This window comes from Lathyrus oleraceus, chromosome 1 (genome assembly GCF_024323335.1).
Source record: "Lathyrus oleraceus cultivar Zhongwan6 chromosome 1, CAAS_Psat_ZW6_1.0, whole genome shotgun sequence".
Classification (NCBI taxonomy): domain Eukaryota; kingdom Viridiplantae; phylum Streptophyta; class Magnoliopsida; order Fabales; family Fabaceae; genus Lathyrus; species Lathyrus oleraceus.
The window spans coordinates 38496699-38522013 of record NC_066579.1 but is presented as its reverse complement, the minus strand read 5'-3'; the positions used below and the strand labels follow the sequence as shown (position 1 = coordinate 38522013).

The following is a 25315-nucleotide window of genomic DNA, read 5'->3' as shown; positions in this document are numbered from 1 at the left end:
AAATTTTCTTGAAAAGATATTTTTGTAAAAAAATTCTCAATATTTTAAAATTTAATTCTATAATTTAAAGGGCAAAACTAAGAATAAATGTAAGCACTAGTTGCAGAAAACAATATATATGAAAACACCTATTTTATCAATTTTCTATAGTTTGTGGAATTAAAATATTGCCTTGAAGAAAAAAATTTAAGATCGGTTTTAATAGTTAAATAATATTCTCTCTAATCTAATATATATAAAAAATTATAAAAAAAGTTTACTCTTTAAGAAAAATGTGTACTTTCTAATTTTATCTTTACTTTTTATTTTAGAAATCGTTAAAAGTATGGAAATGTAAAAAAAAAAAAAATAGATATATTTTAAATAGTGATATTGAATGTAATAATTATAGGGGTTAAATATATATCACCGTTGTAATGTTAGCTAGATTCGGTTTATCCCCTATAATATTTTTTTCTTGATTCTCCATTATAATAATGAAAGGATTATGTGTCTTCGGCCTCTCAATTGATAAAATGACATGGACTCTTCGTGTTTGCTAGCGTGCATGTTCAGGTGGCTTTTCTTTTAATTTTTATTTATTTTTTAAAACCTATGTGGTCTTATTTATTTATTTTTCTAAAATAATTATATATATATATATATATATATATATATATATATGGGATTAATTATTATGTATTGTCGGTGTAAAAAGTTTTATAAGGTCGATTCATCACCATCATCCGTTTGCATTACTTAATAGATTTTTAATATAAAAGTCAAACTTGTTACAATATTCAACGTCTATGAATAACTGACTGCGTAAAATCTTTTTACACTGTCAGTGTATTTCAATTAAATTCTCTCTCTCTCTCTCTCTCTCTCTCTCTCTCTCTCTCTCTCTCTCTCTCTCTCTCTCTCTCTCTCTCTCTCTCTCTCTCTCTCTCTCTCTCTCTCTCTCTCTCTCTCTCTCTCTCTCTCTCTCTCTCTCTCTCTCTCTCTCTCTCTCTCTCTCTCTCTCTCTCTCTCTCTCTCTCTCTCTCTCTCTCTCTCTCTCTCTCTCTCTCTCTCTCTCTCTCTCTATATATATATATATATATATATATATATATATATATATATATATATATATATATATATATATATATATATATATATATATATATATATATATATATATATATATATATATATATATATATATATATATTACCATTCTTTTTATCTTTTTTATTACTTAAATCAAAACTCGCTAAAATTGCAGGGTAAAATATTTATTTATTTTTGTTTTGGAAATTAGAACTGCGGCCGGCAAAACAGGTCGTAGCTCATCGGACTGACCCGTGCACCCGCCATAAAATGGCGGGTTGGGTTGAGATTTTGTGCCCGCCTACCCACTTAGTCCGCCTCCTCTTAAGTCTTCTCCGCCTTAAGCCCGTCAACCTAGTTATGAATCACTCAAAATATTTATTTTGGTTGATTGAAGGTTAATACTTGAACTTTAACTTTGGAACTCTTGTTGATTATTCTATTTTATACATTTATTTGTGAATATACACAATATTTTTTAAATAAAACTTGTTTAAAAAATTCTTTATAAAAAAATGTTCTAAAGAATAAGTGAAAAATTTAATTGAAATGTAAAACTAAGTCTATTAATCTATTAAAAAATAAATAAATAAAACAATAGGCGGGCAAGTCCGTCGCCCGCAAACCCGCCACCTGAAGGAGAATTGCCATCCAAGGCGCAGCGGAATTTAAAAATTTCTCCATTTAGTGATCCTTACGAATGGGCATGGTCAGTGATAGAATCGTTACCTCTTGTGGCGATTCAAACCTTTGGTGCAGATCTCTTGTAATGATCAAAACCTTGGATATAAATCCACGGAGTGATCACGAACGTTGAACGATGACAACGTCTCTACTCAGTCCACACGAACGGGTTCCTTCAATCTCAGTGCTAGCTGGTTCGAATGAAGGCTTTGAGTGAGAGAGAGAGAGGGAAACGAAATTTCAAGTCTTCACTTGAGTTTCAGTCTGAGTGGAGTGACAATGCTTCTACCCAAGGGTTCTATTTATAGAACCACTTGTGTGGGCTTCAAGCTAAAAGCCCACTTAAGTGTATTTTGGCCCATATCTCATAATATGCCAAAATCACTTAAGTATTTGGTACCTTACCATATTTCGTATTCCACTTAAGTGCATCGTACCTTACGGTGTTCCTTAGTTACTCTATTTCTCATTAATCTGTCCTTTGTGTGTGACCCTGTAGGTTTTCGCGACATTGGCAATTATATTAAATCACGCATTTAACATAATAAACAGTGAGCGGTATCTAGCAACACATCACTGCTACCCAAGACACGAAAATGTCATGTGATCTGACAAAACCTCCTGTGATAATAATTATGTGTATAATTACCCCTTTGCCCTTATGTCTATATTGAACACAAGGTATAGACCGTGTCATCCTTGTCCAGTTCAATATTGGGCCCATATACATTTATCCTGTTACGCAGGATAGGCAAATTTCATATAGGACACTCATGTCCCTCAGCATGCTTTGTGGAGTACCCATCAACTGTCTTTATGGTTATCCAGTTACGGACAACGTTGGATCAGTAATAAAGCACTCGACTCTACATCTAGGATCCATAGTGGTTTCAGGTCGAAGAGTGGTATACACCATTATCACCATGAGAATAACTTATGACATTTTGCATAACTTTCTATATAGTATTCTCATAGCGGGTCAATCCGGTATAAATATTACTCTTAATATTCATACCTATGTTTAAGACTTGATAACTCTTTATCCATGATCCATGAGATGTGATCATCAGTCTACAAACATAATAGTCTTAATGCTTTAATGTTATCCCACTTCACACTAAAGCTCGACTACGGATACTTTAAGAATAGTGTCCTTATGTTTAACGTGCTCTCATGATTAAGTCACACTTAATACATTAAACGGGCTATCTATTCCAGGGACTTTATTAATCAACCATAATATAGAAAAAGCCTTTTTATTAATTAATAAATAATTCGATACAAGTACCAAAAGTATTGGCCTCTAGGGCTTACACCAACATCACCTTGGCGGAGCGGACTAGATTGTTAAGCACCAATTTCACTTGGCGGGTTTGTCCTCCCCACCCCTTTTTGGAGGACGGGGTAGGCGGCCCATTTTGCTACAGCTAATTGAAACATTGAAAAAACGTGAAAAATGGTCTCAATGGATTTTGAATTGAGAACCACAGATTTCCTCTTGCAGAGGCATCTTACCATTAGCTCAACTACTTCAACTTGTCATCACTATTGAAATAATTATCCCTTAAACTCAAAACCTCTAAATCTTTAAACTCTTCAAAACCATGTAAATGACCATTAAACCCATTAAAATGCAATCAAACATCACTCAAAGAAGTCATATTCTGCAAAACCTCAAGTGACTCACTAAATTTAACATCACTTTCGTGACCATTCAACCGCAAAGGCTCAACACTTAACCCAAAATAACACTTTGGTATTATTAGCAAAAAAAGTATATAAACTTACCCTTAATATTAGCATTGTTAGCAGAAAAATTCTGAAGCGAATGAACATTTTTAAGAGAATGTATTAGCACCCTTCAAGAATAAAAATATGGATATCACAACCAAATTCAGATTCGCGAGTTGATTATGCGCGAGGAAGGTATTAGTACCATGTGACATTCGTTTTAACCAACGGGAACTGCTTAATTATTTTTACGAATAAGAGTGTTAGTCTAAGGTATTTTTTATTTCTTCTAGTTATTACGACATATTAACAAAAAGAAATAAATGGGAAAAAGGGTTTTCATTAGAGTGTTTGACGAGACGTTGATTCTCGCTCCTAAGTATCTCCTAGTGTGATGGAGAATTCAAAGCTACGAAGTTCTTGGTAGAAAAAAAAATTATTGGTTGATTTTAATGAAAAATGTTTTGATCACATTCGAGCAAAAAAATGTTGCTTGTTGGTCGCGCATGGGAGGAATGAAGCATTGTTTGTTAATCGTGTTATAATGGATAAAACATTGTTCGTTGGTAAAAAGTAAAAAGGATTTGATCGCACTAGGGCAGAAAAAAGTTGTTTAATTGGTTGGAGTTATTTTGAGTGGAAGACGAATATTCGAGGCGTACACCTCCCGTTTGTTTATTCGAGGGGCAAGTGGATGTGCATCCACCCATTCCCTTTTCAATCCAAGTTTTTTTTAAGTAAATTTTTTTGACAGAAGACGAATATTCATAGCGATGAGGCGTATGTCTCCTACTCGTCTATCCGAGGAGCAAGTGGACGTGCATCCACTTATTCCCTTTTTAATCCAAGTTTTAAATTAAAAGTTTATTGACGGAAGACGAATATTCAAAGCGATAAGGCATACGCCTCCCACTCGTTTATTCGAGGAACAAGTGGATGTGCATCCCCCATTCCCTTTTTAATCCAAGTTTAACTAACGTGTTTTTTAATGGAAGGTGAATATCCAAAGTGGTGAGGCGTACACCTCCCACTCGTATATTCGAGGAGCAAGTGGATGTGCATCCACCCATTCCTTTTTTAATCCAAGTTTTAAATTATAAGTTTATTGATGGAAGACAAATATTCAAAGGGATAAGGTGTACGCCTCCCACTCGTTTATTCGAGGAACAAATGGATGTGCATCCGCTCATTTCATTTTTAATCCAAGTTGAATAACGTGTTTTTTAATGAAAAACGAATATCAAAAGCGCTGAGGCGTACGCCTCCCACTCGTTTATTCGAGAAGCGAGTAGATGTGCATCTGCTCATTCCCTTTTTAATCCATTTTTTATAAAAATAATAAAATTAAAATATAATAAAATAATAAAATTTGTCAACCAAAAATCTAGGTAAGCAAAACATTAAACTTTTTTTATAAACAAGAAGTAAGAAATAATAACTAATTAAAAAAGACTATGGGTGCAAGAGATAAAATAGAAATGTATGTGAAATATAGTAATCGGGCCTAATTCCAGATCCAGCGGCCCAAATAACACACTCTATGTTTTTAATCTAAACCTATTATGGTAACATATGAAGAAAAAAAAGACAAATGTGAACATAAAACATACACACAGTTAGAATATTTTACTCAAATAACCTACTTTTTTCAAAAATAAATCCCAAAATGTTCCACTTTTCAGATTAACTCTCAAACTATCCCACTTTGAAGAGGTGGCGCCAGATGAATTGGAGACTGCTCTCTAAGTTAAAGAGGTGATACCAATTGGATTGGCTTATGCACCTAGTATTGTCAATCTATTTGACGCATGCTCTCTAAGTTAAAGAGGTGACACCAATTGGATTGGCTTATGCACATAGTGTTATCAATCCAATTGGCGCCTATGTGTTTAATTTTAAAGGAGGCGTCAATTGGTCTGGCAATTGTGTGCGTTGAGTAATTATTTTTAAAAATAATGTACATTTTAGATAAAAGTCAAAATTGGATCAATTGATATTAATACTAATATGCGTTTACATACGATAACCCAAAAGACTAATGTTGTTGACTGAGATGACCTAACCGACCTCTGGTACCACATCCCCTAGCTACCCGAACGCGTGGCCCTAACCCACGTTGATGATTCACCCCAGGTGTTTGAGGATTTGAGGGCCCAGGAACATCACCCCACCTGCAGGATATTGCCTAAGATATTCAGACAAATCTGCATAGTCTTGTGTATGCAATGAAGTGCTACCATCATAGTTGAATTTGTGACTTATGCCAGAGTGGTTGGGTTGTGTTTGAGTTATTGGAGGGCGACCGGGACAATTGAAGGGTGACATTGGTGTTAATGATGTGTCGAGGAAAGGTTGAAATGATTTTGTGGTGTTTGGTAGCCATATGGTTGTTGCATGTTTTAGTTTTGTGATGTTTGGGCTTCTTGGCTATAGTAGGAGGAGGGATGGTTGGTGTTAAATGATCGCTGAGTGTTTTGGCTAAGGCGACTGTGGTAGGATGATGTGTTGGGTGCATAGCTATGTTAGGTGTCTTGATGATGATTTACTTGTTAGTGGTGGTACAGGGTATGCTCTTGGTATTGTGGTTGGGTGTTTGGCATGTTAGAGTCGTAGGTTTGTCTGCTTGTGGACCAAAAATTTTGATGGATAGGGGGTTATGAGTAACCGGTCTGGCAATGTTGTTAGGGGTTAGATGTTGAACCTTCTTGTGTGTAAGTTACCTGGCGTGGTTCGTATAGGTACATATCCTCAGCGAGGAACTCAAATCCATTTGATATATACCAAGCCATATAATTACGATTTGGTTTTTCTTCGATTGGCATCACAACGTCAGTTAAGACATGGTCTTGTCGGTGCTTTCATTTTTGACACTCAGATCTAGCGAAGCTTTGCCAAGGATTAAAGTTCCATTGGTCGTTAACTTTTCATAGATTCCATTCTCCGAGGTCTGTCGGGGGATCTGAGATGTGTTGAAGCATACCAAACTGTAATTTAACACGATCATTATGGTGCATCTCCATAGTGGTGAATCTTATGATCAATGTGCATGCAGTCCAAAGGCTTCATCTTGTTCGTTGATTTCATGGTCATGATCCAAGTTTAGATATGGACGTCAAATGAACTGAAATGTGAAAATATATTAGATTATAAAATGAGTGATTTTATAAAACAAATTATTACGAATTAATTTGGTTAATGGCAAGACATTTGCTGGTCGAAGGCGATCCAAGAGATTGTGATATTGGGTAATATAATATCTAAGACATCTGTTGTAACTCATACCACACGCGGTTACAATCTTTGACCGTCATAGGCAAAATTCCAGTGTACATGAAACAATGGACCATAATAAGGGGAGGCCAAATTTATCCTATGTTGTCTGACTAAACAGAAGTTGGTGCGACTGTGGAAAGTTCCAGGCCTTCTGTATTCCTTGCTCCCATGTCATTACGGCATGCGTACATACTCACCAGGACGCTTACAACCATCTATCTGATGTTTACAAGACCATTACCTTCATGAATATCTATAACGAAAGCTTCTCAATGCTAGCAATGAAGGAATATTGGCCTCCATATCAAGGGGACATAGTTTGGCACAACGATGAGATGCGAAGAAAGAAAAAATGACGGTCAAACAACACGCGTATTAGAATAGAAATGGATGTGACTGATAAAATGATAAGATTATATAGTATAGGTCGTCAAGCCGGACACAATAAAAAGAAATGTTCCAATCTCAGAGCAACCTATGCATCATAATTTAGTACCTCCTTTCAATTTTTGTAACTTTTGATTTTGATATATTAATAACTTTTTGCTACAACAAGGTTAACAACAAACATCACTCCAACTTAAACACACTCAAAACCGAACAGGTCTGAATAAACAACACAAATAATAGATATCAAAATAGATAAAAAAAAATACTTAACCACAATATTTAAAGGGTAATGATAACTTGTGCCCTAGGGGCACAAGATAAAAACTAAATAAAGTAATTTTGTGTTGGAAATTGTGTATTGATTTTAATAAATGTATAAAATTAATTTTATAATTGATTTTTTCAATACAAACTTTCTACAAGTGTGTGTCTTATCTTGTGCCCCTAGGGCATAAGTTAGCATTACCCATATTTAAAAACAACATTTCTAACTAATTACAACAATCAAACTGATATCATTTGGTCCAAACATCACTTTCCTAGCACCCTTATCATTTTTCACTCACACCCATCCATGTACGACATCAAGCCTCTCAATACTTCTAATTTTTTCGCCTTCATATATTTTTATGTCTAACCGAAGAGTCGACCCCCTCTTTAGTTGCTCGAAACGACGGATGTTCCAGAAGAGCATCTCCATCGGAGGCTTGTCTCTTGAATAAATCATTTTTCCATAGCGGCGACGAAGACGAACCATGTTTGCAATATAATGAAAAGAGATGTGGAAAAATGAATCACACAACACCTCTATTTATACAAAAAAAATATACAATAAACGGAGGCGTCAGACCAATTGGCGCCTCCTCTCGTTTTTTATACATGGGCGCCAATTGGATTGGCAGCACCATGTGTTGTAGCCAATTCAATTGGTGACCCCTCTTTAAAATTAAGGGTATGCACCAATTCATCTAGCACATACGTCTTAACGTTTTTTTTTAAAGTGTGATAGTTTGGAAATTAATCTAAAAAGTGGGTTATTTTAGGAATTTTTTGAAAAAGTAGATTATTTGAGTACAAAAATTCACACAGTCACGTGAAAATGAATAACAAATAAAATAAAAATTAAGCATAAAATTTGTGGAAGAATAGCAACAAACGTGTTGTGTTATTGACTTTTCAAACCGAAAATCAAAACGAGTGGCTCGGTTGTTGTACTTTCCTAGTGGGGAATGAAGACGCACGGCTGCAATGGCGATGAGGAAGGGAGGGTGGTTGCATCGGAGGTTTTTCGCGATGGCGAACGAAGGCGCAATTTTCTGACGGTCTCGTGGAAGCACGAGTTTGCAGTGGTTGGTGGAGGAAAGCATGGTGGTTGATGTGATTTATGGAGGGATGACGTGCAGTGTATGTGGCACTTGTTTCGGGCGGCGAAGGCAGGACGAGTGATGGTGGTTCCGACGTGGTTTATCAGTCGGGAAATGGAGCACTGTGGTTCTCTATTTTATGGTTTCAATTTTAGATTTTCTTTTTATCTCTTTTTTTGTTATGTTTCTTTTTCTACTTTTTATGGTGTTGTTTGGTGTTGTAAAATGATGAGGTTGTTGATTGATTGTTTATGGTGCGGTGTTGTTATGTTTTTAGAGAAAGAGATTGATGGTGGTAGAGATGGCAATTCGGGTCGTCCTCCCTGTCTTAAGTCCGTCAAAAAATGGGCGGGACGAGCATATCTTCAAATGAAATTGGATTTAAAAATCTAGTCCACCTCGCCAAGATGTCAAGTTGGCTGGCGACGGGTTTGCCTTCTTATTTTTTTAATTTTATTTTTATTTATTTAATAAATTAATAGGCTTATTTTTACATTTAAATTAGATTTTTCATTTTTTTTTAGAATAGTTTTTATAAAGTGTTTTTTTAACAAATTTTATTTTAAAAAATATTTCATATACTCACAAATAAATATATAAAATAGAACAATCAACAAGAGTTAACCTTCAACCAACTAAAATAAATATTTTGAGTGTTTGATAACTAGGTTGGCAGGTCAACCTACCCTTTTTTTGTGGATTTAAGGCGGAACGGGCTTAAGGATGGCGGATTGAACGGGTAGGCGGGCATAAAATCTCAACCCAATTCACTATATTTTGGCGGATGGACAGGCTGACCTGGCGGGCCTGGCTCGTTTTACCATCCCTAGATGGTGGTGAAGGCTTTCATGATGAGAAAGATGATGAAAATAAAAAATATTGATTGTTATTGTGCTAATGTTCATGCACCTCCCTTTATCTTATGTGTTCTCTCACAACTCCTCTCTTTTACTAGTATGATATTTTTCTAATTTACACTCAAAATTAAGGTTAGAGTGTGATCAAAAAAGAAAATCAAAATTGGTATTAAATACATTTAACTCTAAATTAATGTCAATGATTTTATAAATAAAAGTAAAATATTTTTCTTTTCTTTTTTTATTTATTAAGATAAAGTTAAATATAGTAAAAAATACATTTTTTAAACTTTTTTATTTTTATTTTATAAAATGAAATATTTTTTAAAAAAAATTATAAATGGAGATCAAATTAAAAGACTAAAACAATTATTATTATTTTTTATAACTTTTTAAGAGAATAAAATGCAATAAAATTAACATAATATTATATATTTTTTTGAAAAATTAAAAGTCATTCAGACAAAACTAGGATGCTACATAGAGGATATAGAATTCTAGGTGTGCGTGGATCACCTTGAGACACGTCCCTTGGACGGCATAACCTTCTACTCTAGATGGTTGGCTTACGGATCAAGTTTGATGTTTCCACATTTGTCTAAACGCGTCATACGATAGTTCGGCTACATGCAGTTTATTTCCAGAGATCTTTTTTAGTCTTCTCCTTCCATTATGACATGCAAAGATGTAGGTATCATGTATGATGGTCACCTTAATCATTTGGTATTGAATGCGGCACGTGATACCATATATTCTAACGAGTAGAATGATGCATAAGGATACATCCATTGGTATTTTAGTGTGACGCACCCTTATATAACACTGGATGCTCCGGATGATTCATCTAGGTCAGTTCATCAAAAGATACTACTATATGAGGATAAGGCTATGGCAGGTCATATTATTGATGTGTTGCTTAGATGTCAACATATCATGAATATGGCGCGTGCGGGTATAGACAGAGGAGTCTTTTAAGAAGGCTATGAGGCGAGGGACATTGTAGATGTCATCCTTGATAAGGAATGAACGATATTATAGTATAAAAGGCGACATAGGAGAGGGGGGCTAAGTTTGAAATACGCAGTAGTGTATAATATTTATATTAGAAACACTATTATCGTTTATAATTTATTTTGACTTCATTATGTATTCCGTATTTTTTCATTTATATATGACATTTTCATATTATTTGATAAGAGTGGTTTAATTTATATAAAATTAATATTATAGTATAGCTATAATTCATCATCGATTACATTGGTGTATCTCTAAAATAAAGTTAAAATTTATTGTCTGGTGTGAAAATAGAAATGCATTTCAAAGTGTTCACAGAGATGCATCTCTGATTCAATTTATGTTTAAATGAGGTATTTCGGTAAAAAAAAATACATTCTATGTATAGGGTGAATTCGGAGATGCATCTCTAAACTAAATTTTATGTCAAATATGGGATGAGACTCAGTTAAGATGTAGTATGGTAAAAAAAATGGTGCGCCCAAAAATACATTTACAGAATCTAAGGGACATTTTTGCATTTTCTTAAGGTGGTTTTCCACCACTTATAGTGGAATAAAAAGCTCCCTATTTTTAATGCAATAAATTTCAAGTCATGGTCATTTGAATTTTTTACCCAAATACGCCCTAATTTTCAAAAAAAAAATCCCAAAATAACCCTGATTTCAAAAAAAATCTCAAACTACCCCACTTTTAGGAGGAGACGCCAATCCAATTGGCGTCTCCTCTTAAAATTAGAGAGGAGACGCCAATTGGTTTGGCGCCTCAGTGTAAAGTGCAATTTTTTTTTATAAATAGAGGTGTTGTGTGAATCATTTTTCCACATCTCATTTCATCATTTTGCAAACATGTTTGGTGTTCGTCGCCGCTATGGAAAAGTGATTTATTCGAGAGACAACCCTCAGATGTTGGTGCTCTTCTGGAACAACACTACTTTCGATCAACTGAAGAGAAAGTTGGTTCGTTAGTTAGATGGAAAAATATCAGAAGGGGAAAATTAGAAGTATTGAGAGACTCGATAGTATATTTGGTTGGGTGTGAACGAAAACTGATAAGGATGCTAGGAAAATGATGTTTGGACGAGATGACATCACTTTGATTGTTGTAATCAGTTAGAAATATTCAGTTTTCAGTTTTCTTATGTTGTAGTGATGTTTGTTGTGAACCTTGTTGTAACAAAAACTTAATGATATATATAAATTGAAGGTTATAAAAATCCAATGTTACAAAAAGATTATGACTCAGATGATGCTCCTCGATTGGGACAGTTGTTCTTATTGTGTCCTGGTTGACAACAGATACTACATAGTCTTATCATTTTATCTGTCGTATCCATTTTTGTTCTGATATGTGTGTTGTTTGGTCGTCCTTTTTTCTTTCTACGCATCTCGTCGTTGTGCCAAACTATGTCACCTTCATATGGAGGTCAGTATTCCTCCATTAGTAGCATCTCGTCGTTGTGTCAAACTATGTCACCTTCATATGGATTATTATCTCTAACTAATATTTTTACCTTTATGGTGCAGATGGTCGGCACGTGGTATGAGTTATAACAGATGTCCTAGACACTGTATTACCCAGTATCGCAATCTCTTGGATCACCTTCGACCGACAGATGTATGGATAATAACCTAATTATTTCGTAATAATTTGTTAATTTCTTCTACCAAGTTTATAATCTAACATACGTTCACATTTCAGTTCATTTGAAATCCATACCTAAATTTGGATCATGACCATGAAATCAACGAAGAAGACGCGTCTGTGTGGACTGCATGCACACCGATCATAAGATTCATAACTGTGGAGATGCACAACAGTGATCGTGTAAAATTGTAGTTCGGTATGCTTCAACACATCCCAGATCCCCCAGCAAACCAAGGAGAATGTCATCTGCGCAAAGTTAACGACCAATGGAACTTCAACCCATGGCAAAGCTTCGCTAGATCTGAGTGTCGCAAATGGAAGCACCTCCATGACCATGTCTTAACTGACGCAGTGATGACAAATGAAGAAAAATCAAGTCGTATTTATATGGCTTGGTATATATCGGTTGGTTTTGAGTTCATCGCCGAGGATATGTACCTATACGACCCACGCCTACAAACTTACACACCAGACGCCTCAACATCTAATCCCCAACAACATTGTCAAACCGACTACACACAACCCCCTATCCGTCAAAATTTCCTTTCCACAAACACACAAACATACAACCTTAACATGTCATACACCCAACCACAATACCAAGAGCACACCCCGTATCACCACCAGCAAATAGATCATCAACCAGAGACCCAACATCGCTTCGCACCCAACACATCATCATACCAAAGCCGCCTTGGCCATAACACTCAACGATCATTTAACATCAGCAGTCCCTCCTCCTACCATAGCCAAGAAGCCCAAACATCACAAAATTGAAAGCTTTAACAACCCTATCTCTACCAAACACCACAATAATTTTTCCAAGCTTTCCTCGACACATCATTCACACCAATGTCTCCCTTCAATCATCCCGATCGCCCACCAACAAGTCAAACACAACCCAACTACTCTGGCATGGGTATGAACTCAACTATGACGGAACACCTTCGATGCATACTCAAGACTACGCTGATTTGTCTGACTATTTCAACAGGCAATCTCCTGCAGTTGGTAGTGATGTTCCTGGGCCCTCAGATGATCAAACACCAGTGGTGAATCATCAACGTGGGTTAGGGCCACGGGTTCGGGTAGCTAGGGAATACGGAACCAGAGGTCGGTTAGGTGATCCTGGTCATCAACATTAGTCTTTTTTGTGTAAACGGGAATTTATATTAATATGAATTGGTCTGATTTCGAAACTATGTATCACGTAGACTGTCTTTTGAAAAAAAAATACAAAATAAACTGAAATGTCAATCCAATTGGCACCTCTCTTTAACTCATACACATGGACGTCAATTGAATTGGTTGCACCATGTGCCCTAGCCAATCCAATTGGCACCTCTCTAATTTTAAGAGAAGACGCCAATTGGATTGACGCCTCCTCCTAAAAGTGGGGTAGTTTGGAGGAAACAAATTGAAATCAGAGTTAATTTAGTAAAAAATTCTGATAATTTTAATGTAAGACTGAAAGAAAAGAAAATTGTTATTATTATATATACATATATCATTTAAAGAAAATTAGATACTCTTCTTTGTTATCAAAAAACATAATCTTCTTCACTTGCATTGCAAGTGTATTTTATATCTTTGGTAAACTTAAAAAATCTTCAGCTGAAATTTACTTAGAATTGATCTTGACAAAATCCCTGTTAAATGTTTAAAAGACAGAAGTACGTTTGACTTATACCACATCAAGTTGATTAATTTTATTTATTTAACTTTAGTTAACTGTAATATCTAGACAAAATGATAATAGAAGCCAAAGAAAGACTTGAAAATGGTAAAAAAAAAAAGTAAAAATTATGTCTCAAACTTCATTTATTAATTTAGCAATTCCTAACCTAACTACATGTCATTTGATATCTAGATACAACAAAGGCTCATCACTTCAGTTTCATGATTCCCGCATAAGTCAAAAATAAAGATATAGAAAATACGATTAATCAGTACTTGCTTGTAATCTACAACAAAGTAAAGTAATCCATGGAATCTGTAATTCCATCAAAATTAACTCACTAGGAACAAGCGGCATTTCTTTGGATCATCGCCCTTCAAGATGCTTCTTGTTTACAAAGAACTTGAGGAAGGTGATAGTATCTGGATCAATGTCTCACCCACCACCAGCAAAGCCATTACCATGACAATGGTTTCTAGCCTTGGTGGCATCACCACACAATGCTGCTTCTCATAACCCATATCATCCAGGTAAGAGCTACATTTTGACACCCAAAATATGTGTCACCTGTAATAACCAGTTAATGTTTTACATTTTACGTGTATATACAGTGTACAATAAATTTATAGGTACTGTAGTTACAATAAGACATAATTGAAGCACAATAACCCTACAGATGCCATTTTCAACATAAAATGGCTGGCTTGCAAGGATTCTAGTTCTAGATTTTTAAAGCATCAGGCGAAGTCGAATTTTCCCAAGGCTAGACTATATCAGATTTTCCGTCATTAAACTAGGGCACCAGATTTCATTTAGTTACTGATCCATCTCCTTTTTCTGGCAGGTCGCTCTTGTTTGACCTCCGACTCCACGGGATTTTCAGTTTTGGTAGAAGGCAGAGGTTCACTCTCTAGCTTCTTTATAACCTGGGCTTCTTTTTCACTTGGCATTGGGAGCTTGAACCGCTCACTTCGTTTCTTCAGCCTCTCAACTGTGTCCAGATGCTGATCCCCAGATTCCTTGGAATCGCCATCCCTGCTTTCCATGTCTACAGAATCCCTTGCTTCAGCCATCAAGAGTTGTTGGTTATCGTCATCGACTGTTTTAGCAGATTCATCCACAGGTTTCCCAACTTCAGAAGACCTGCCATTATTATCTTTGTCGATGTCTTTGAACTTCAAGGAAGAAGATGACTTGTTGATACTGAAATCTCTTTCTTTATGGCTTGTCCAGCGCTCCAGTTTCGAACGTCCTCTGTAAGAATCTTGCTGTTCATCATCAGAGGAAATGCCGTCCTGGTGTTTCCTGGATAGGCGATGCCCTTGAATATCATGCCCGGCACGTTCTTGATCACCAAATCCTTTGGAGCCCTTCACAATAGAAACTAGCTATTATAGAAAACAATATCATATATCTACAATTACTTTCTAACATCAGCAAGAGTTTGAGAAATTGCAAGCAGGACAAATCTTGAATGTGATACAGTTACAAGCTTACTTGTCAATCATAAAACCAACTAGTTTAAAAACAAAAACAAAAAATACCCATGTGAACAAATCTCAAGGTCTTGTTAGGATATAGAATAAAGGGTACTTGGAGTAGTTAAAGTAGTAATGAGTTGTTAGAGAAGTTAGTTGGTTAGTGGAATATTGTAGAAATAAGACAATACAAGGTTAGTTGGTTTTTACTTTTAACAGAAAGAACTCTTCTATTAAGAAAAGAGGAAAGAATATGAAAGAAAACTCTCCTCAAAACAGAGCCACTGCTCTATTCATAATGTTTACAAAACTGAATAGTGATCTCTCATCTTGTATTCTCCAACTTGTACAAATATTCCTCTAGCAACCAACTTTTCTAGCAACTCTTAACTACTCTAATTACACTTTATTCTATATCCTAACAGGACCCTCCTAAGAATATTAACACATCAGTCAAGCACAATGAAACACCAGGGAAACTAATGATTCTTGGGTCCAATTGAAGGCAAGAAATCAAAATCTAGGCAGTATCCAATCAGGCGAAGCTACATGGGTCAAATGATATCATTAGATTCTTATAAAATGATTATATTTTCAATATATCAATAAAGAACAGGATCATTTTGATGACATCTCCCAAGTGCATTACTGGCAGGTAACAATCTTGAATCAAGACAACTGAATCATTATAAATGTCAAAAATTGACAGTTTTATGCCCCAGTTGCTCAACACAATCCTCTTTTGTTCAGGCCCGGCAACCAATACCAAAAATGATAAGCAAGAGGTCCACAAGCTTATCTATAACCGGATTATGCTGAGACCCAAAAAAATCACATTACCATAATTACAAGGTTTCTTCCAATCACATCGATGATATATCCCATAATCCAAAGTACGGAGAAAAGTGAGGGTCGTGTTAGGCAATCGACTACTAAAACAAAAGAATACCAAATATTTTTAGTGAATAATATACTTAAGAATGACTCCCATAATGCAGTATCTTAAAAATTCTTATTAACAATGATGGATTTATCCTCATTGCACATTTTGTTTCAAAACCATCCACCTACTTTTCACATGTTGAGTCTTAAAATTTGGTGAACCTAACAGAACAAAACTATGCCTCAAAAGGGCACATATTCTAATTACTGCCTCTTCCCAAGAAGTTAGGTGAACAGGACTAATTGCAATTCAAAAGCTAGTTAGTTAATTGCAATCAAGCCGGCCTTGCCCATACACAATGTGGCCTGAACCAACAATTCAAATATTACCAGGAACTAAATTGCCAGCTCACCATAACTCCCAACCTTCAAGATTGATTCTAGGATGCACACAAGGATAATGCTTATTTTCATGTAAGTATTTAACTCTCCAGATAGAGTTTCAGATTTTACATGCTACTGTAATGCATACCTTCTCATTTGATGGACCATTTGGATTTTCTAGACTTTTCTTGGACATTCCTAAACTATTAAGGTCACTAATATCACGCTCTTTGCTTTTCCTTGAGACCTCTTTATGTTTCCTCTCGTGAAGTCTTTGGCTATCTGAATTATTAGTAACGCGATCACTACGGCTACTTGACCTCTCCTGCCTAGATCGTCTTTCATCAGCAGTAAATTGATTCACACGGGAGTAAGTATCATCCCGCCCCTTAAGATGAGAACTTTCTTCCTGAATTCGATCCCTTCTCTTCAGTTGGTCACTGTGTCGCACTGCTTCTCTAGATTGGTGTTCATCTTTAGCACTACCATGGCCAACCCATGCTTTTTCTTCAGCTCCTCGTACACTTCTTCCAGAACTCCGCCCTTCTTCTCTTTCACGCTTGAGTATGGGTCCATCATGGGACTGTTTCAAACGATGCCACTCCTCCCTATCTCTTTGCCTATCACCCCTCTCCCTCAATAGCCAGGCATCATCTTTCTGCCTAGTGATATATTGATCATCAGGGTAATCTCTAGTTCTTTGTAGGTCATCTCTCTTACGTTGATCCAGTACTTCATCTCTTTCTCGCCTGCGCCGACTAGCATTTTCTCTGTAGCCATGTGGAATTTCTTCTCTGTCAATATGTTCCCTCCTAAGATATTCCTCATCCTTCCTCCTCTTGATATGGTAATCCTCCGCAGCTTCATACCTAACCCTCATGCCCTCATCTCTTTCCTTGTGTCTTGAGTCTCTTGACCCAACATCTTTTTCATAAGGGATCCTGTAGCTACCATTATCAAACTGTTTTTTAGAATAAAGGCTATCTTCTTTGTCGCTTCTTTCATTTTCTCGAACCTTAGCCCTATCCCTCTTTCTAGGTTCATTAGTTCTAACTTTTCTGCTATAGACATCGTCATCTCTCCTTGCCCAATCCATGTCAGAACTGTCCCTATCTTTTTGCCTATCAAATCCGTCAGTATTTGTATGCAATTGATGGACCGAGTTACGATGCCGGTCCTTGTGAGGGTATGATCCCTCTTTACCTCTAAGTACCATGCGATTTCTTTCGGGCTCTTGCTTTCCATCATGCTCTTTTCTATAGAAACCCTGCTCATTTTCATCTGTGTGTTGTCTGATGCTTGCTAGATGTGTTGATCGTGGATCCTGAACTACTTCTTCCTCAAGACCCTCGCGCCGCTTCTGATTATCTCTGCTACTTGCTGATCTTGCTTTGCTGTTGTCGCTGCTTCTGGCAGCTTTCAAATCCTCCCAATCATCACTTTCGTCAGGCAAAGGTTGCTCAACTTGAGCTGTCAAATTCTGTTTCTTTTCTATCCCATCCTTGAGGACATCTACTTTGTCTACTGTACTTAAATCAGTCTCTTCCTTTCCCAATCTGGGACTTCCATCAGCGGTCCCAGTATCCTCAAGTTCAGTATCTTTGTTCTCCAAAGTGGACTCCTTTACATCCTTAATGACAGGAGATGGCAAAAGTGTGCTATTTTTGTCTTCCATGCTCTCAACTGAATCTTCTTTTTTATTGTTATCAGTATCCTGTTTTCGAGTATGACTAATAGGAGATTGACTACGCACTCTTTTTTGCATTTTCCTGCAAATACAAAAAAAGCAAAGATGTTAATCATAAATTGCAGATGATTAACAAAAAAGGATGAATGAAAATGCAATAAAATAACTGTCAAAAAAATGAACATTTGGAAGAGAAAAAAACATCACAAGAGTTCGCCTGAGGAATTTCCTATATGCAGAAAAAAATGTATCTAAGTAACTAACAATTCTTTTTATTTTTTATATAAATCCGATTCAAGAAAAACAGTTTACTTATACATTGTTGACTTTTCACTGGCTATAAATTGTTAAAATCTTTATGTTTACATTTCATATGATCTACATCAAGCTTAAATTTAGTTTCTCTAACAACTAATTTGACTGTTCAATAACATGGTAAATTATTTCAGTCACATCATTGTAGCTTATTGTCAGTCATAATCAAGCTGTGCTGGTTTAGAAAATTACGTCCAACTGCAACAACCTAACATGAATGAATCAGTTAATACAGATATTTAAATATCAGTTAGTTTAAGTTACATGGGAATACAAACTTTAATTGTTGCAAAGACCCACAGTTGGATACATTTCTGAGGATTTGACTTTCCACATTTGCTGATTTCTCAATAACTATCTAATGACACGAAAATGATAGAACAATAAAGCACCGCAGAGATGAAAACCAAAACATGCAGATAGAGGGTAAAATTCCTCTTTTAGGGTAAATATAGACTATCTGATACCTTTCCTCACGAGAAGAGCTAAAATTGCCACCATAAGACCTAGGATTTTGGCCCCTTGAACCAGAGTATTCGATTGGCTCGTCCTGTGAGACCAACAAATCTTCATCTTCATTAGGTACATTAGAAGAAACAGAATTCACAAATGGCATTGTTCTTCCTGCAAGCTCTTTCTTTTGTCGGTTATAATCCTGTGCAATACCATCAGAGTACTCAGGATCTAAACTTGGAATTTCATTTCCATCTACATGGTCTTCTATAAAACTCTCTCTCTGGGGTTCTCCATCATCTGATTGATCTTGGACATCTATTCCGACAGAGGACTCATCATCTTCAGTACCCTGCAAAATAATCTGTTCACAAAAAATTGTCATTTACACATTGCAAATGCAGGATGTACCATAAAAAGGCTTATCACATGATCACATAAGCCTGATGTGAAAAAATCATCAAATACCTCAATGATTGCATCTGAATCACGCATTCGAGGAGGGCGGGTATCAATGGAAGGAAGACGTTCACCATAGCCACCTTCCACCTGTATTGCCCTACCAGTTGGCTGGTAGGAAATAAATTGATTCGAGTATGGAAACAGAATTAGAAAAAGACAATATTTACAACAAACATGTTATAGTATAATATTGATGCAGGCCAAGAAGTAAACAGATAATTTTATGTAAAATGCAAAGTATTTCAGCAAATACATACTATTGGCAGCCGCATGCGTCCAGAACCTTTCATAACATCACTTTGTCCCACATCGGATTTCAAAGAATTAGCATTTTCAACAGGACCGTCGTGTAAACCAGCAGCTGCAGCCAATTCGGGGGGCAAATCTGGATCATAATCCTGAAGTGAAATTAAGTAGATGGTTAATTTAATAAAATAAAAAATCAACAAAACACCACAGTAAAATACAGAACAAATTTAAAAATGAAAACAGATCATTTACATGCTCTGTTCGACCACTCTCGTAAACACGGATCTTGCTTTGCATTGTAGACTCCAGGCGTAGTTGCTCCTAAAAAGTCACATACAAAGGTTTCAGTCTACACTAAATTTGCGGAGAATATTGAAATTTGTTTAATAATTTTACCAGCTGTTTACAATAATCTTTCCAGCTCTCATCATTCAAACCAAAGTTGAAAAAATCAGATACATCAACATTCGGATATTTCCATGGTTTCTCCTCAAAACTCTCAATATCGACGTCAAATATAGTCCTGAAAACAAATGATGGTTATATAAGCATCAACCAGGTGACACGACTGAGATTTAGTTATACATCAACAGAGATATTAAAACAATGGAAATGATACTATCCTGCACAACATCAGAGATGTGCAATTGCAACAAAATTCTAACTGATAGATTTGTGCATGTAATGCAAGCTTCAAATATCAAAGATTGTTGTTCGCTAATCACTAAGATATTTGTCAGAAAAATGGTCAGGCAAAAGAAAGCACATGGATGCATTAGTAAAGTACAGGAGTGTGCAGTTTAATTTGTATACAATCAGGGCAATAAATCAACAAAAAAAGTACATAATCATATCAATGGAAAGTGATAACAAACCAATAATTAATATCTTATAGGGAGGAGTTGTAGGCTACCACTCGCATCAACTTCATTATTTTAGTCCCTTTGATAGCTAGCTTTTAAATGAGGGTTCCTTAAGGATTTAGATACTTATTGAATTGGTGTTAGAGCTAGTTGCCAGCATCTCAGAAAAGGTGTTACCTACAGAGGGACTAATCAGAAAAGTTGAGCAAACCATCACATAATGCAGCCATCAGGACGTCAGCTCTAAGAGGCAATGCTAAGATAGAATTAGGAACTTGGGTATTATGGGGTGTCTAAGTCCCAGATCGAGTAGTATGGGATGTTAAGTGGAGTATTTAATGGCTTGGTTCTTCCCCCTTGATAGCTAGCTTTTAAGGCAGCATTTCGTCGGTGCTTAGATACTTACCAAGATCCAAATAAAACATACAGGAGCTAACATCTTTCTATTCATTAAACATATTTTTAGGATTTGAAACAATAAACTGCATTGCTACTCTACCATTTTGGAAAAAAAAGCCTTCGCATATTAACAGCTTATGAAAAACAGCTCTTTTTTTCAGAAGCTTGCTTAGGAAGCTGCCAAAAAAGATACTACTTCTCAAGAATAAGCTAGTCTGAACATACATTAACAGCTAATAACAGTCAATTGAAACCTAGTGTCTTAATAAAATTTCAGAAAACAAAAGATATAGGTTCACAATTAAATATTACTTGTGAGAAGGAAGGGTGAATTCCAATCCACCACCACCAAAACCCCGCCCTGCAGCATTGTTTCCCCAACTAGGTAGTCCAGGACCTGCATGGAAACCTTTTTGCATACCAATAGTCCCTTTTATTCCAGGTGGTCTCCAATCTCCTCTACCACGACCCATCATGTTAGCAGGTGGACGAATTTGAGCAGGAGGCCCTCCTTGAGCAGCACCAGTGACTCCAGGTACTGTTGTTGCACCGGGCCTAATATACTAGACAAAAATAAAAAACAATTATCAGATCTCTTCCATTTCAAAAAGCCATAATAACCTTATATTTATATATGCAGAGCATGGAAATAACTATCACCTATAGAAGCCCATATACTTGATACGGTACGGGGGGGATACGGATATACAGGAAAATTTTAAAATTCAAGATATGATATGGCCAACATACTTAATCAAAAATTAAATTTAAAACAAAAAAAATATAAATGCTCAAAATAGAAACGTAACTAAAAATATTAATAATGATTCAATTACTATAAATGATCGAAACAAGTGACAAATACACCTTTTCCGCACATATGAATATAACAAAAACTTCATTATTACTCTCCAAAAAGAACATATTCGTAATATCAAAAAAGCAAAACATTTTTTAATTTTTAATACTCAACAGTTAACTCTAATCATGTCAGTCTCCTCTCCCCCATTGTCGTCATCGAGAGGCAACATAGCTTTCTATTCTGTTTTGACTCCTCATCGCTTGACTCCTGATTCCTTTTATATGTTACTTTTTTCTTTTTTAATTCTTTTTTTTTAAATAGAAAAGTAAAGGCTAAAAAATCTGTGTATGTTGCACTGTTACCGTTTTGTATCGCACGCATATCAGTTCTCTTCGGCCGTATCATGCACAACTGTATCAGATAATTTTTAAAAAAAAATCAATTGCTAGATACTTCTCCGGTACGTATCGGACAAGTATCAGTGTTGGATACATGTCGGATACTTTAGCCATTTTGGAGTATCGAAACAGTGACTATCACAGAACACATAACTTCTCCCTTCTCTTAGATAAAATTAGTAGCTTAAGATCAAAATTAATCCCATCAAAACTGAAAAGTAGAAAAGACACTCCCTCAAGGCAGAATCAAACGACTTCTATTAAAAAACTTAGGTTCAATTGAAACTGTTACTGCAAGCCCTCGCTGAGGCTTGTGGTACACACCAGCCTCTTGAATGGGTTAGCCTCCCTAGCCCTACTCACTAAATTATGTAATTTCTGATTTATGGAAAACATAGCATTCAACCAAACGAAGGTTATCTATCTATTTTATTGATACATAAAGAATAGATGAACATAAAAGTTACATTTTGTTCAAAATTCAAAAATGGGAAATATAAATAGAATCATAACCTAGTTGAAGAGGTAATAAACCTTTAAGTGGAACTAAATTTTTATTGGGTTTAAATATAATGGTCGCCAAGGAGGCACAGCCACTGGTAGTAGGCAATGAGTAATCCATAACATGAATAATTATCAAGACGGATGGACGAGTAAGAATGAATCGCCAAAGAGATAGAACAGTCGGATAGAAAGAAATCCGGTAGACATTAGTTCTAGAATCAACTTTGTCATGCACCTATCCCTTCTACCTCCAAAAAGGTACAAAAAACATTATACACGTGAATTTGATTCTTGCAGAAACAAGATGTCTTGTTTTGGAAAAAAATTGTACACAGTGTATCAGAGATCGTGATTTCTCTGTTTACGGACAAAACAATCTGAAACAAACACATTCAGTGTCTTCACAAGAACTGCGAAATGCAGAGAGTAGCCAGGTGATTACTAACAACCAGGGACTACTAACTCTATCACATTTATAATCCCACTGAAGAATCAACCAGGGGATAGCGATGATTTTATTACTCAAATTTTATTTTTGTGGGAAATGGTTGTCCAGCATTAGTAAATACCACTTCTAACAGACTTGGCACACCCCAAGGACCCTTATATAACTTCTGTTCACAACAAATTAAAAAAGCAGTCAAGATCCCATGTGTAGACACCCAATAAAACTTTACCCACATCCCACAAAACATGCTCGTGTGATCCTTGAACCAGGCCTTAGCTAGTACACCATTAAACCAAGTAGAAAGTGCATGACTGTATCAACTAGCTATTAAGACATGAAAAACATAATAAACTCAATGCTTTCCATTTGAGTAAGCCCCGCCAAAAAACTTCAACAGAATGCAAGAGATAATGTTTTCCGATCAAAAGAAGATCACATTGGCAAAATAGAATCACTCATATCTCACCAGAAATAAAATCCAGAGTTCCATTATCAAATCATCAGAAAGATTACATACATTTATTTGGGTGAATAACTTAGCAACGAGGTTTAATCCAATCAATCACGCAAACTACCCAAACCCCTCAATACTAGTCCAATCTTAGGGCTTACATCATCACATAAATCATACAGTTCAGTGCAAATTCATTTAGCTTTTCAAACTTTTTTTCAGCTTATCACAACAAAGGCTCACCAGAAAAATACAGATAATTTAAATCATAAAGTTTCAACTTAAAATTTAAAATGTAACACTTACAAGGCCATGAATATACACTTCAAATCAACACAACTCATTCATATTCATACTATTAAAAGCAGGGTTATAAAAAACGGTCGAAAAAGCACGCGACAAAACGGTTTTGGCAGGTGCTGATACCGTTATCACCGTTTTTATATTAAAGAACAAGTGGTTAATTCACACGGCGACAAACGCAATCAATGTTGCGAAACCTATACCAACCAAAATCGCAAAAGCTGCAACGCCACCGCGACCGTTTTTTAAAACCCTGGTTAAATGATTACTATAAATTATAGAAATGCCACTTCTAGAAACCAACCTTAAACTGGGAATGAAATGGATGATACCCATGAGGTTGACTGCCATAGCCAATTTTGGGGACAACAGGGACGCCACCAGGCCCCGGGACTGCCTTGCCTGGTTCAGCCACTTCCTTCCTCTCACCATCCGTGGGAACATTAGCATTTTCCCCCCACTCTTGCTCCTCCAAACCCTGATTAGTTTCACCAGCTACACTCACTAGCCCACCGACTTCATCTTCCCCGTCTTCCACAACCCCAACATTTTCCATCGCCATGTGATTGTCATCATTCAACACAATCTGCAAATCATCATCACTGTCACTGTCCCAATCCTCGTTCCCACCGCCTCCGTCGTAACCTCCGCCCTCTTCCATACCTTCCCCGCCAGATAATCCTGGAATAACCGGCTCTGAGCCTCCGCCATCTTCGCCATCTTCGTCTTCAATGTCAAATTTAACGTCATCATCCTGATCCTGAACCATCGGATTATTACCTTCAACAAAAACATCACCGCCAGCAGCGTCAGCAGAGGCTGGTTTTGATTCCATGGAAGACCTATCCGCAGGTTGAAGAAGAACCCTAACGCTGTCGGCTGATTCCTCTTCTTTCTTAAGAGGCGGCGGCTCATCTTGTGTTGGAGCGGTTAGACCGTGGTCAGGAGGATCTATTTGATCGGGTGCGTCGTTGGTCGAGTGGGAGGCGGCGCGGGGGATCTGATTGAGATCGATGGAGGAAGGAGCAGGGGGAGTGTGATGAGGGAGAGGCGCAGAAGGGGGTGAATCCGCGGCAAAAGGTCGGAGAACATCTGTGTATAAATCTCCGAATTCATCGTCGTCGTCCATGGCAAGAGAAACAGTGAGTTTTGAAGACAGAGAGAGGGATTGGTGTGTACTTTGTCGAAGAGGGTTTTGAGGTTCGGCAACTAGTGATGAAGCTGGTTCAATGGCCTAACCTGCTCTTCCTTTCTCTTTTCTCTCATTCTTAGGTTAAACCATTATTATTTATTATTATCATTTTATTTACAAATCTTATTATTATTATCATGTTAATTATTTGATAAACACTAATTAAGTATATTTTTAATTTTTATAAAATTAAAATTTTCTAAATTTGTCCTAATAAATTTAGAAAAATAATTTATGTGGCACAATCAATTACTGGTTGAAAGAAAAAATATATATAGTTTCACTCTTATCATTAGACACATTATATATTATCTTAGGTTTTTTTAGACACATTAT

General features: G+C 36.3%; 1 protein-coding gene across 1 annotated transcript; it reads right to left on the bottom strand.

Moving 5' to 3' along the window:
* Positions 1–13834: 13834 nt before the first annotated feature.
* LOC127089377 (FIP1[V]-like protein) lies at positions 13835–25064 on the bottom strand. Its single transcript, XM_051029360.1, has 9 exons — positions 24092–25064; positions 21194–21444; positions 20016–20142; positions 19872–19940; positions 19628–19768; positions 19377–19478; positions 18923–19272; positions 16602–18222; positions 13835–15079 (listed from the first exon to the last, which is right to left on the bottom strand). Exons 1-9 carry the CDS (start codon positions 24914–24916, stop codon positions 14522–14524), a joined length of 4044 nt encoding a protein of 1347 aa, XP_050885317.1. The 5' UTR covers positions 24917–25064; the 3' UTR covers positions 13835–14521.
* Between the last annotated feature and the right edge of the window lie 251 nt (positions 25065–25315).